This window comes from Chelonia mydas, chromosome 8 (genome assembly GCF_015237465.2).
Source record: "Chelonia mydas isolate rCheMyd1 chromosome 8, rCheMyd1.pri.v2, whole genome shotgun sequence".
Classification (NCBI taxonomy): domain Eukaryota; kingdom Metazoa; phylum Chordata; order Testudines; family Cheloniidae; genus Chelonia; species Chelonia mydas.
In genome coordinates, this window is record NC_057854.1 from 8,379,007 (window position 1) to 8,392,179 (window position 13,173).

Consider the following 13,173-nt stretch of genomic DNA (forward strand, 5'->3'; position numbering starts at 1 on the left):
AATTTGATGCTGGTGTCTGCTTGCTCTGCCCATTCTCCCTCTCCCCTCCCCGAGATCTTATTTTGTATCCTTCTGAAGTCTAGGATGCTACCAAGAGAAGATGAAGAAGCTTCTTTTATCCCTAGGCCTAGGTCAAAGACTTCTTATTGATGTTTTATGAAAAGACATTAGGTGGAAGCTCAGAATCTGGCTTTCAGTAGGGTACCTTTAACTTTCTGAGAGCACCTGGCTTACTGCAACTCACCCAGTTTAAGTGGTCATAGCTTCACCTAGGTCAAATGGAACACCAGTGATTTACATTAGCTTCGATTCTAGTTCTGTATCTTTAATTCTGTCCAGCTTCATCAGGATCTCTTCCTTTAGGCCTGAACCTTTAAACGTATGCAGTGCTCTCCTCTGCCCTCATCTGGTTTGTAAGCATGCCCCAGTTACCTGGCCTACTCAACCCTAGGCTGCCTTCAGATGGGATACAAATTAAATCCAAATGCACTAGTTTTGTGCATTTATGTAGCTGTGATCTCTTACTCCTAGGCTAATCTTAGCACAGATCTAATACTGTCAATGCTGCAGTGCCAAGAAACCTTCCTCCTCTATGAGCGCTATCATTATTTTGAGAAATGAAAGATCTTCAGGGGAACCTGCTGTCTATTTAATGGTCTCCCTGGCAGCGGACTTACAAGGCTAGCCACCCACTCCAGGGTGAGGAAGCTCATGAGATACCAACAGGGGAAAGAGTACCTGTCCCCCGCTTACCTTATCAGTTGCATGTCTATGACTTGCATGCACTGTACCTCTCCTGCATCTGAGTATACACCAGGACAGTACCAAGACTGCTTGCACAAACCTGTTGCATGAATCTCTGCCACTGACAGGCTGCGCCTGCATCTGATTCTGCCTTGGAACCTGCATATGGGATCTGTTTGTATGTGAAGGCCTAAGGGAAACTGCCTGGTTAAAATTCTCATTCATAGCACCAAAACCTTGCAAACTGTACAGATCAGTGGCTGGAGCATATCGTCGTATTTTGGGGAATTTGCTGCTCTTTCTGACGACACTATCACTCATGTTTCAGGCTTAAAATAGAGAAGTTTAGTGGTACTGCTGCTTGAGGCCACTCTATGCAAAAACAAAACAAAACAAAAAACCAGCCCAAACAACAAACAACTCTTCTACTGGTGAACACTTTTGCCCCCGGCTATGCCGAGAGGCTCGGGATGGAGAGAGGAAACCAAAACCAGAAGTGGGTCTGCGGTGACTGTAGCAGTAGAGACAGGGACTCAATGTTTACAAAAATTCTTTATTCCTACTGTACTTGGCTGACAGACATATCTCTGTAGTTCTTTCATATTCTACAGTTTACTGCATTCCTGGCCTAATCTGTCTTGTTTAAATCTGAACTGTCTTAAACTGGCATGGTGTTCAGATAAGGGGTTGTGGTGCAGCCTCTCAGAGTCAGGAGCAAGCTTCAGAGTGCAGATCTGGAGACGAACTTCCACAAAGTCTGCAGGCATCAGTATTCATGGCTTTGATTTGTGAATCTCCGAAGTAGAAGATGTGAATCAGTGTCTAGCTTGCAGTTAGAATACAAAGGTCTCTACAGGATTGTAAAGTTTCCTGTACGTCAGTTTTGTGTTTAAACTATTTTAAATTTACTTTAACTATTCACACAACTTTATGAAGCATTTAGAAATAAAAATGTTAAATATAAATTACACTGCAAAAAGGTTTGAAACAGATATTGAATTTATTGGTCAGCTATGAGTAGGAAAATACATTGGTAAAGAAAAAAAGAAGACCCTGTATATAAATATAATACTAGCTAGTTAAAATTTGACCAAGAAGAAAGTTCCACTGAAGAGAACAGTAAAAGCCCTTGTTTACCATCAGACCATATTCAGTTTCCCCCTTTATCTTATTAAAGAGCTGCCTATTGACAAATGCAACATTCTTTGAGCTTAGTGCAGATAATGTGCTGGTTTTTGTTAAATGAATGGTAAACAAGAGTTAGTCCAGTGCATTACACTTTATACAGAAGTACTGTGAATAAAGACTAAGATATTCTATTTTAGACACTACTTAAACATACCAAGACACTTAAGTGTTAAAATTTATGCAAACAAAAAAGAATAGCAGTTAACATATACTAAAAATACTGTGTCAGGCTGGATGAAAGAAGACTCTACTTAAGCAGTAAATTGAAATATTCATAAGTTTTACAGTGTGATTTGTTTCTTTTAAATGGTGTTGTAATTATTTTGTCTTTGATGTACGGTTTTGGGGTTTTTTTGCTGCATGGCTAAAATGCAAATTTGACACCTTAAGCTATTTTTCTAAGCTTACATCCTAGATGACATTACACAATCTCTTTTGTTAGAATTAGACCCGACATGTATGCAACAGTATTCTGAACTCAAAATCAGTTTTACTGTCAAAATGCTAGCCGTTTTTAAATTTGTTGAAGCCACCAACGGGACAAAATAATTACAAACATTCTCCTAGTGGTTTTTCTTTGCCTACTTCTGATATATGTTAAAGTTACAATCTGTATATCAATGTTTTGTATTTGTTTCCACTTCTTTAAAGTATACCCCCAAATTAAATTTAGATGCACAGAATTCTTTTGTACGTGTAAATAATTACCAAAGTAATGGCAGACCATACTTGAGGTTTTCATCAAATGGTAAAAAAAGATGGCCCCAAAATATCTGGTCTAACTTGAATGAAACACCTCAACCTAATGGTCTATGATTTTTATGTTATGTACTTTTACAACAGCAACACTGAAGGTACATTATGGCAACATCTAAAGCCACCTTAAATAAAAGTATTGCAACTAACCATTTTATGTCAGAGTTTATGATGCAAAGATGTTGCATTTTGTAAATAAAGATAGTTTATTGCATTATTTTGTTTACGTTGCAACTGAAAACTGAGAAGTTTGAGTGAGATTTGTTTAACACAGGAAAATATTTCTTTTAAATTTGTTTAATGAAGTTTACATCAGTCCAGTATTGGTGCATCTGATCTTTTCCTATATGTTAAAAAATTTCTCCTTCAGTAGGCTTCAGAGTCACAGCTATTAGGGATGTCTACGTGTTCAATGCTGCAACGGCACAGCTGTACCAATGCAGCTGCGCCACTGCAGCATGTCTGGTGAAGACGCTGAAACCAATGGGAAAGAGCTCTCCCATCGGTATAATAAAACCACCTCCGCGAATGGCAGAAGCTAATGACAGTGCTGTGCACATGAGCACTTATGTCGGTGTAACTTATGTCACTTGGGGGGTGGTTTATTCACACCCGAGCGATATAAATTATGCCAAATATGCTGTAGTGTCTGACACAAGACCCACTGAAGTCAATAGGAGTCTCTTCACTACATTCAGTGGGCTTTAGATCAGACAATACAGGATTACTCTAAAAGATGGAGAAAAGTCGTTCAAACTGACCCATAGATTGCAGTGTGTCCAGAGAAGAACAATTGTGTCTTCAACACACAAAGGGCCATAATGTTTTAATAGGCTGCCATAAATTCAAATATATTTAAAAGACTACCAAATACAGGTGAAACGGTATTGTGTAAAGCTCAAACCTTTTGAATCTAACAAGTGCACTCAAGCTCCAGCATGTATTAAAGTAAATTATTTCCCAGAAATACAAAATGAGTAAGTGCTTCCCTTCCCCTTCTGTAAAGCTTTCTGGACCTATTATATAATCCAGATTAGGAAAAAAAATAGGTTTGTTCAGTTTGACAAGCTAAATTGGCTCATCATCACTGGAAATTGTCATGATGCACATTACCAACACATTGTTAAGGAAACATGAGTAAAACACCTTTTATTCACACTTTACAAAAAACAAAATAAAAAAACAAACAGAAAAAAATAACACTAAGCATTAAATCTACTACATCAATACTACCAGCATTTCAATGTACTGATTATAAATTGGACATGTTTGGTGTTTGCACAACTAAAAAACAAAACAACAAAATCAGGTCCCAGACAAGGATTCAAGATCAAGACTTTTCCTACTGAAATTTAAAACACACATTTTGTAGATCAGAACAATTTGTAATTTTACTTCTATTTTAAAACAGAATGGTTTTAGCACATTTAAGTGCTGACAATTTTCTCTTCATAAAATTTTGAATCATTATTACCTAACTCATTCTCTATACAAAAATTTATAATATTCAGAAATTGCTCGTAATGCTCAGTGTCCTTTTGCTTCCCTGCCTGCAGTTGAAACAAAAGCAGTTAGACCAAGCTTCCTCTCTCTCAATTAATTACATTGATTTTTGAAAGTGTATTAGTTAAGGAGGAGTGGATAAATTCTCCCTTTTATTAGTCCAAGTTAAATTTATTAGCTGTTTTATACTTGGCTTTATGACATTAAATGGCACTATGAAGGTACACTATTTAACTTTAGTCTTGCCTGACACTTTAAAATATGACTTGGTCACTTTAAAAATGATCTGAAGAATTATCTTAGGGACTTATACTGAAAATGCATCTAATTTACACTGCTTCATAAACAGAAAATGTAATTTTTTTCTTCAAGGAATGATACTGTCTCTGAGACTGAGGAACACACTTAAACTGAAAAGGATTCACATGATAATGTTTCTCTGTGAAAAAAATAGCACTGTGCGATGACACTGAAAGAAGCAGTGCTTAGGTATTAGAAGCTAGGAACTGGGTACCCATAATCTGAACATGTTCAAAAAGTGTGTATTCAATGCTTCAAGAGGAAATAAAGATGCCACAGCTTATACAAAAGTATCTTCATAAAATTTTCACAAGTGTTAACATTATTTAAAAAATATAAAAGAGGGCGCACAGATTTTCTCTGCATGCACAGGCAGTGCTAGGTGAGAACAAATTTAAGCAGGCACAGTGCAGATAGGACAAACAGCCTTTAAAATAAAAAGAAGCTGTACACAAGCATCCCTAATTTTACTTCAAAAATCAGAGATAAAAATATTAGAATGCACACACATCAACAATAACTTTCAGTCCATACAGACCTACTAATCATTCACTGCTTAGTTTGTCTGTTCTGTGAAAACCTTATGGTTTTTCTTTTTTAAATCAAAAAGACAAATGCATGTATTTAGTTAAGAAATTTGCCAATATTTTACAGATTTAGATTTAAAAAGCAATGTTCTCAACTGAAAACAAAAGTAGTACAAAAGGGCTAACAAAACCCTAACAAGTGCAAATCATTAGCAGAGAAAACCTGTTGCAACTTCTTTTACAAGCTGGCCTTTATAACACATGAAAACAGATAAAAATTTAGCCTTAGTTTACAATACAATCATTTTCCAAATCTGATTTTTTTAAAGTACAAAATCTCATAAATCAGGTCTTCTGTTGTTCATATACAATCAATAAAGGCTAAATTCAAATTCTATATTTTACAAGCAAGTCTGAAAAAGGAGGGAGTGAAGTACGGAAGAATGTTCTTGATGTTACTACTGGCCTCAAAAAAGTAGTGCTACAGATATCTGTGCAAAGAGAATATACTGTACAACAATTCTCTATTTCAAGGCATGAATGTGTTATGTTGGATAGAAGAAGAAACAGGACGATTAATTGTAACAAATTAAAGAAAAGTGCATATGCACCAATTCCTGTCTAACAGTATATAAGGTATATTGGGCTCAGAATTGTGTCTGTTGATAGCACCTGGCTTTTACTATGTCTTTATCAAATAATTAGATTTAAAATTAAGATCAATAAGAAAAAATCCCTGTTGGCCATACCTCACTCCTCTATATTCAGATTTTACAATTTTACAAGTTAGATTGAGGTTGCCCTCTAAGTTGTACTTGACTACCTCCTGCCAGGGAGATGGATTCCATTTACCGGGGGCAGGAAAGGCAGCAAAAGCTCCAGTTGTGCAAAAAGTGAGAAGTGGTCCGAAGGGATGAGTGGGTGTGGACAGCCACTTATATTGTTCTCTATTAACCAATGATGATCCAAAGGTCCAAGAATGCCAAGTATATTTAGCTGAGGTTTAGAGTAGAAGATGTAGTCAATAATACCCTGAAATAGGAGGGGAAAAGAAGTGTCTTAGTGCACCATCCTTTGGCCAAATGCCTTTTCAAAGACAACATTTAAGTATAGTATTACAGATACCTTTTCAGCTACTTATTTGAAGCCAAATAGCTAGGAAGTGGCACTTACTTCCTCCCTGTGGTACAGTTTGTTCCACTACTTTGGTCTTCCCTTTATGGTCTGTTCTAAGAGTTGCCTACTATGGGTCAGGGAAGACTAGTGTCTACTGGGACCTCGGTCACTTCTCCTCTCCTCTTTGTGGTAATTTCACTTCAGACATCCCCCACCCACTTGTTTAAGAGGGACTTCAGAACGGTTACAGATCTAGAGGTGACCGTAGTCACTGGGGAGACTACTCTTCTCCTTCCTTGCTCTTGCAGACTGCATTTTAAAACACTAAAATGGGAACAGCCACTTTATGATGAGGGTCTTGGAATTGACACTGTGCAGTCTTCAGTGCAGTTTTGCCATAATATGTTGTGACAATCAGTATGTTGGAGAGAGAGGTTAGCTACCTCTTATTAAATGTTTTGTTTAAGACATTGAGAATGACTATTGCTACTGGCTCTCCATTATTTACATTTGGCATTAAGAGCTAAATACAGGTCTCATTAACAACAAAACTCCTTTTGACGTTAGTGGGACCAGAATTTAGTGATAACTAAATTAAAGATCGAACAATTATTAGTCATTGCTCTGCTATTCCAATTCAAATTCAGAATAATGTTTCCAGTTATCCACCATTAGCCAAATATTACAATTAGATACCTGATATCTCTCTATAGCATCAAGGGCTTCTAATTTCTCTCTAGAATATTATCAAATATCTTTTGATTAGAGGTAATACACTGGTGTCAAGCTATTTTCTATAACAAGTATTTTGTTCTTAATTTGTCTCAAAGACAATTGTTCTTATGGTCTCTAGGTAAAATTGCAGTCATATTCAAAGCAGGGAAACAATGCAGCCTAATGCTGGGAATCATTAGGAACAGATAATAAAACAGAAAATATCATATTGCCTCTATATAAATCCATGGTATGCCCACATCTCCAATACTGCGTGCAGATCTGGTCGCCCCATCTCAAAAAAGATATATTAGAATTCAAAAAAGTGCAGAAAATGACAAAAAATGATTAGAGATATGGAACACCTTCCATATGAGGAGAGATTATTAAGACTGGGACTTTTCAGCTTGGAAAAAAGATGGCTAAGTGTGGGAATGTGATAGTCTATCAAATTATGACTGGGGTGGAGAAAGTAAATAAGGAAGCGTTATTTACTCCTCATAAGACAAGAGCTAGGGGTCACCAAATGAAATTAATAGGCAGCAGGTTTAAAACAAATAAAAGGAAGTATTTCTTCACACAACACACAGTCAACCTGTGGAACTCTTTGCCAGAGGATGTTGTGAAGGCCAAGACTATAACAGGGTTCAAAAAAGAAAGAGATAAATTCATGGCGGATAGGTCCATCAATGGCTATTAGCCAGGACGGGCAGGGATGCAAAACCATGCTCTGAAGTGTCCCTAGCCTCTGTTTGCCAGAAGCTGGGAATGGGTGACAGGGGCTAGATCACTTGATGAATACCTGTTCTGTTCATTCCCTCTAAAGCACCTGGCACTGGCCACTGTTGGAAGACAGGATACTGGGCTAGATGGTCCATTGGTCTGACCCAGTATGGCCGTTCTTATGTTTCTTATCGCCAAGGAAACACATCCCTTAAACCATATAAGGGAATGATATTAGTTAAAAATGATACTTACTAATTACTGTCACCATTTCTCCATGAATTGTTAGGAGCAGGGCAAGGAAGATACCAGAAAACCCAGATGCTCAACCACAAATTCTTCATTTTGTTAGGGGTAAGGTATTGCTGTTGACTCTACTCCAAGAGTGGAGAAACTTAAAAAGGCTTGTATGTAAAACACTCAATAATGCTCAACTAGAGGGCCTCAAGCCACATCAGATTTGAAGAGAGAGGGAGAGAACCATCTTTGCTTTCCCTGAGTAAGGAAGTGATGATAATTTTCCACATTGCAACGAAGCAGGGGAACAATGCAGAGCAGTGGGCAGTTATTTAATAACACTGTTTCATTCAGAAGCTTAACACCCCATGTTCTCCTTTTAGTTAGTTGGGATAATTAAAAATATGTCACATAATACCCTAAGGGTGCTTCCTGTTTCTAAAAAAAGAACAAACATCGAAGACCCAAGACACCATTATTACCTTGCAAATAGGAAACACTAATCGTGATTTATAGTATGATGAAAGAATTAGTGCTCTCTGGTTTACTGTATTTTTAAATGTAAATTTGTAAAACTAACCATCAAAGGCGGCAACCCCAGGGAGGCCGGAGGGTTCGTGGCTATTCCCACTCCAAGCCACCACACCCCGTGATCTGGGGCTGTTGGACCCCCTGGAATATCGGCCCTGCAGCCCACTCCACTCCCACCCCCACCCCCCCCCGGCTCTGCCTCCAAGGACCAGGGCTTGGTGGTGCCACTCTGTTTCTGCCTGGATGCCATCATCAGGACCAACAAGGTAATGGCCAGGCCCGACCTGAGCACCTGCCCAGCACTGGCGGCTCCCAAGCCCTTCTGTTGTTCCCTGGCAAGGGGTGCCTGTGAGGCATGCGAGGGTGGGTGATGGGGGCAGGGATGCCAAGTGACCATCTCAAGGCACTCAGCAGGCTATTGAGGCAGAGGGTGTCGGGGGGGCTAGCTGTGGCATCTTCCTGGTCCCTTTGTCCTACAGCTGGCCTTGGTTCCTGCTAAGGAGAGGGACTGTGCACTCCCCATAGGGCCCCTCTCCCTGACAGACTTGTGTGAATAGTAGGCCGCAGTGCCTATTGCACCTGCAAAGGTGGGCCTCAGGGAAAAAAAGTTTGGGAACCCTGCTATAACATAGCAAAATTCTCACCTTGAAGTCAAATGTGTAATTTGTGTAAGGCATTAGGCCATTCTCATAGGCACTCTTCAACTTGAAACCATGCGTAATCCTTCCATTCGTTGTTCCATTTTTTCCATTACAACTGAAGTTGGTAAGACTTTCATTGTATCTCAGTTCCTTAAAATCTTTATGATTTGTTTCCACCCCACCAGTGCTCAAATATTCAACAACACCTATTAAGAGGGGCATGGAGGGAAAAAAAAAGGTACCAACTTATGCATTTAGTTAATAGGTTTACGTAAACAAACTGCTATTTTCGTTCATGATTGCGTCTGGACCTTAAACAAGCAACAAGTTAAATACATACAGTCAATATGACTTTTATAACGTATTCAAAGACTTTCTATATTAGTGCCATGCCATTCACTAAGAACAAGTATCAGTCAAGTAACGGCACGCTCTTTGATAGAAGTATCTACAAGATTAAATAAGATGCTAGATGATGGAAAAAAGTCAAAGAACATCAGCAAAGGCAATGAGCAGCTTCCTCTCACCTCCACCTTCTGTTGGTGCTCAAACTCCAGCCCTGCTTCACCACTGAAACTAGCCCTGGTGCAGCTTCTCAGCCTGCTCCTCAGCACTCACTAATCAACAGACTGATGATACAACTAGGTTATCCTCAAAGTGAGGGGAATGACTTTTTTCTGAAGACAGATTGAAAATAGGTCTGAAAGCTTGATGCCAATTGACATATTACGTCTGGAGATTTGGGACTCTGCTCCAAGGCAGATATTTGGCCCCATCTTTGTTCCTGCTCGAGGTAAGCACTACTTGTTGCATTAGCCATTGGCAAGGATACCCTCCTTGCCTTCCCTAGCCGCACTGGATCAGGTTCACAGAGGTGCTCAGCACCTACAGCTCCCACCAATTTCCACTGGAGCTGTGGATCCTGAGCACCTTCAGAGAAAGTCAGACTTATTAATGACTGGCCCCTGCCCACAGAAAGGAGAACCGGAGGGAAGAAAGATTCCTTCGGCACTTTTCCTTGCGTGTGTATCTCCCGAGGGTCAGACAGAATCTCACCCATAAAACATTAAACTAAAAAGAGTACAAGGATCAGAGGGTGTCCTTAAGGTTGGGAAAAACCCTATACATTAGCAAGTAGCAGAAAGAAAGGGTCCAATACTATCATGCATTTGCTAGCATGTGCATTGTACATGAAGTATCTGAAGGTTTATATTTCAATGGTTCTGGAATACTTAAGCAGCAGAAAGTAGGGTTCTGTGGAGATTATTTTAAGCAGGAGAATTTACAATCTCTCACTTTTAAAGTGTTGTATTGCTATGGGCAACATAATAAAGCTTTCAATTAAAGGTAAGAGATATTTATTACCCTACAGTCAATGAGGTCACAGATCAAATAACTCCTGAGGGAATTCTGTGTCAAAAAATTAAAATTCTGCATACAAAATTTTTAAATGGTGGGGCTCAGTGGATCCAGGGGGCTCGGTGTGGAGAGGTCTGGATACACAGGAGTTGGGCAGACAGGGGAGCAGGTACCCGTACAGTGACCCCTCTCTCCACACCTGAAGATGATGGGGGCAGGAAGGCTGGAGGTGAAGCCGGGGGAGGTTTCTGGGAGTAGATCTGACCCAGCCCTGGCCCTGGCCACTCCGTGCAGGGGAAGTGCGCTCTTTCTCTATCCCCAGCCCAGCTGGGACTAGCAGCTGAACCCAGCACAGGGGAGGAGCCATCAGCAAGGCATCCCTAGCTCCAGGTGCAGGGGTGGTGGGGCACAATGGTGGGAGGGTGTGGTGAGGCTCAGTGGGATGGGGGTTACGGAGGTCTGGATGCACGGGAGTTGGACAGACAGGGGGTGGGTCTGACCTGGCACCAGTCGGGGTGTCTCAAGCCCCCTTCACCCGCACAGTGATTTACCTTTCTGCCGTCTGCTCAGGGTGCCTGAAACCACACACTTGTGCTGCTGGGGAGGGGCATGTGACCGCTTTTGTGGCTTCCCTTTGCTTTCCCATCATTTTCTGTGGGGATGCAAAGAAATCTGCAGGGGGACATGAATTCTGCGTACATGCAGTGGCGCAGAATCCCTCCAGGACTATAATGGAGTAGTTTTATCATCTCTTCACTCCCTACTATCCACGATACTTTTTTATCTTAAAATCTCAAGCATCTTATGTTTTGACACGGAAAATATTTTTTTAAAAAGGAAGACCTTTGAATTTCAATTCATACATCTCTTACATTTTGTTCTAAAAAAGTAAACTTGCTGTTCTTACCAGAATCTGGCAGAGAATTGAGATCTGCACACAGTACAAGTGGAATGGTTCCAAGTTCTCCCGAAAGTCCAGGTTTGAGGCTACGAGAGGCTTTATCAATAATGTTCTTTACTTCAGAGAGGAACATCATAGTCTGAACCAGCTTCACATCAGAATACTCAGGGTCCCAGTGCATATGTGCATTAGCTACAAGAACTAGCTGCTTCTCCATCCCAAGTTGTGGCTTTCCAGCTAAAATTGGAAGTGAAGTATTTACAGTTGCTGTGTCTGCAACAGATTCAGCTAATGACTACTAGATGGCTTGTACTATAAGCCAAAAATGATTTTTAAGAAGTGACAGATTTGAAACAGGGTTGATGCTAAGTTTGGCCAACCTTAAAACAGAATCGTGAGGGGGGAAAATGTCACTGGAAGGGATTTTTAAAGTTGTAAGCTAAACCTATTTCTTTATTGCCAAGAAATGAAGAGGGTTTCCTCTATTGGTTGTGCAACCGCAATTAAACTGGTTACAGCTGCTTCCAACACTGGAATAACATCAGATTAAAAAGGACCAAAAACAAGAATGAGATGGTACAATTAAATACTGTGAGTTTGAAAATGCCATTACTATTAGTATATAGTCATGTTGAAAACCAACGCACAGTATATTTTTAAAATTAGAGTTTTTTCTCCATTCTTTGCAATACTGTCCAAGTAATCACCACACCCTGATTAGCAAAATCAGTCTAGTATTTTAAGAATTATGTTTTTTAACTCAGCAATTTCACATATGCACATTACAAACCTTTTATCCCCCTGCAAGCGCACATTAAAGGCATGTTTGTTTATGCCTTTGTTAATAAAAGTTTACTATAATAGGGAAAATAAAGCACTATAGGCTAAATAGGGCCACACCGAGACATTTCCAAGGTCAGTTGAGGTCTCAACTTTTCTGAGAATTCCAGGGCAAGAGCATGTGGAATTTATAAGCACTACATGACAGAGAACTACCAAGCTACAGAGTATTATGCAGATGATCAAGAAATTTACAGCCACCTCTGGCTAGTTCAATGGCACTTTATATTTTTCCAGCCAGATACACAAGTTCATTTCCCCTCTTGTCCTCAATTCTTCATCTTTGTCTTTATAAAAAACGGGTGGGGGAGAATCCAATTTTTAAAAACCATGCATCATCCAAACATTCGATTTAGCATTTGCCATTTCAATTTTTTCCCCCAAATTCTATTTTAAGTGAAGTTTGCCCCAAAAATTTCAGCACACAATTGTAGATATGGTGTTTATTTGTGGAATGTTGTTTTCCATTCTCTAGTGCACTGAAACAAAATTTTCATTTGTATTGGAGACTGTAACATACTGTATCACAATCCTGTCAAAAAAATGGATTAAATTACTTACATGACATTTCTATTAATTCCTTTCGCAGCTCCAGCAACACAGCAACTCCAATGTTATCTTTTGTCATAACTCTGTTCAGCATCGCTTCAGACCCTTCTGAGTTTGCCATAGCTAGTTGATTGAACTCAACAGTATGTTTCTGAACTAAGATGAATCTGAAAGAACAACATTGTGTGGTTTCTTAACTTGTCATATGACAAAGGAAATACTATAGCTTCTTCCTCATTTTAATTAAAACTTGTTAGAGGATATAAAGTAAACTAAGTTACAAGAATCTCAGCCAGTCACATTACTGCTTTATAAAAATGCGGAGCTGAAGTCGGAGAATATAATTTCATTAGCTATTTTTATCTGCACTCCATCTTAAACAGATTTAAATTAACCCCTCCTTCCCAAAATCAACACTTCCCATATTCTTTCAGACTTTATTCAGAAAAATGTTAAATACAAGAAGATATTTTCCTTCTCCTGATCTATTTGAACTAGCAGGCTTAAGAGAGAGTGACTCAACACTTGATTCTGAACCAGAGTG

At 39.4% G+C, this 13,173-nt stretch overlaps 1 protein-coding gene across 13 annotated transcripts in view; it reads right to left on the reverse strand.

Moving 5' to 3' along the window:
- Positions 1-1,725: 1,725 nt before the first annotated feature.
- CNOT6 (CCR4-NOT transcription complex subunit 6) overlaps positions 1,726-13,173 on the reverse strand; it is a 47,207-nt gene continuing 35,759 nt past the window's right edge. For all 13 annotated transcript variants that reach the window (XM_043552625.1, XM_043552621.1, XM_043552622.1 and 10 more), the window contains 4 exons: positions 12,642-12,796; positions 11,247-11,477; positions 8,984-9,186; positions 1,726-6,050 (listed from right to left, as the gene is read on the reverse strand). In XM_043552625.1, the coding sequence (XP_043408560.1) occupies positions 5,838-6,050; positions 8,984-9,186; positions 11,247-11,477; positions 12,642-12,796 (802 nt within the window). In that variant the 3' untranslated portion in view covers positions 1,726-5,837. The remainder of the gene's footprint in view (positions 6,051-8,983; positions 9,187-11,246; positions 11,478-12,641; positions 12,797-13,173) is intronic.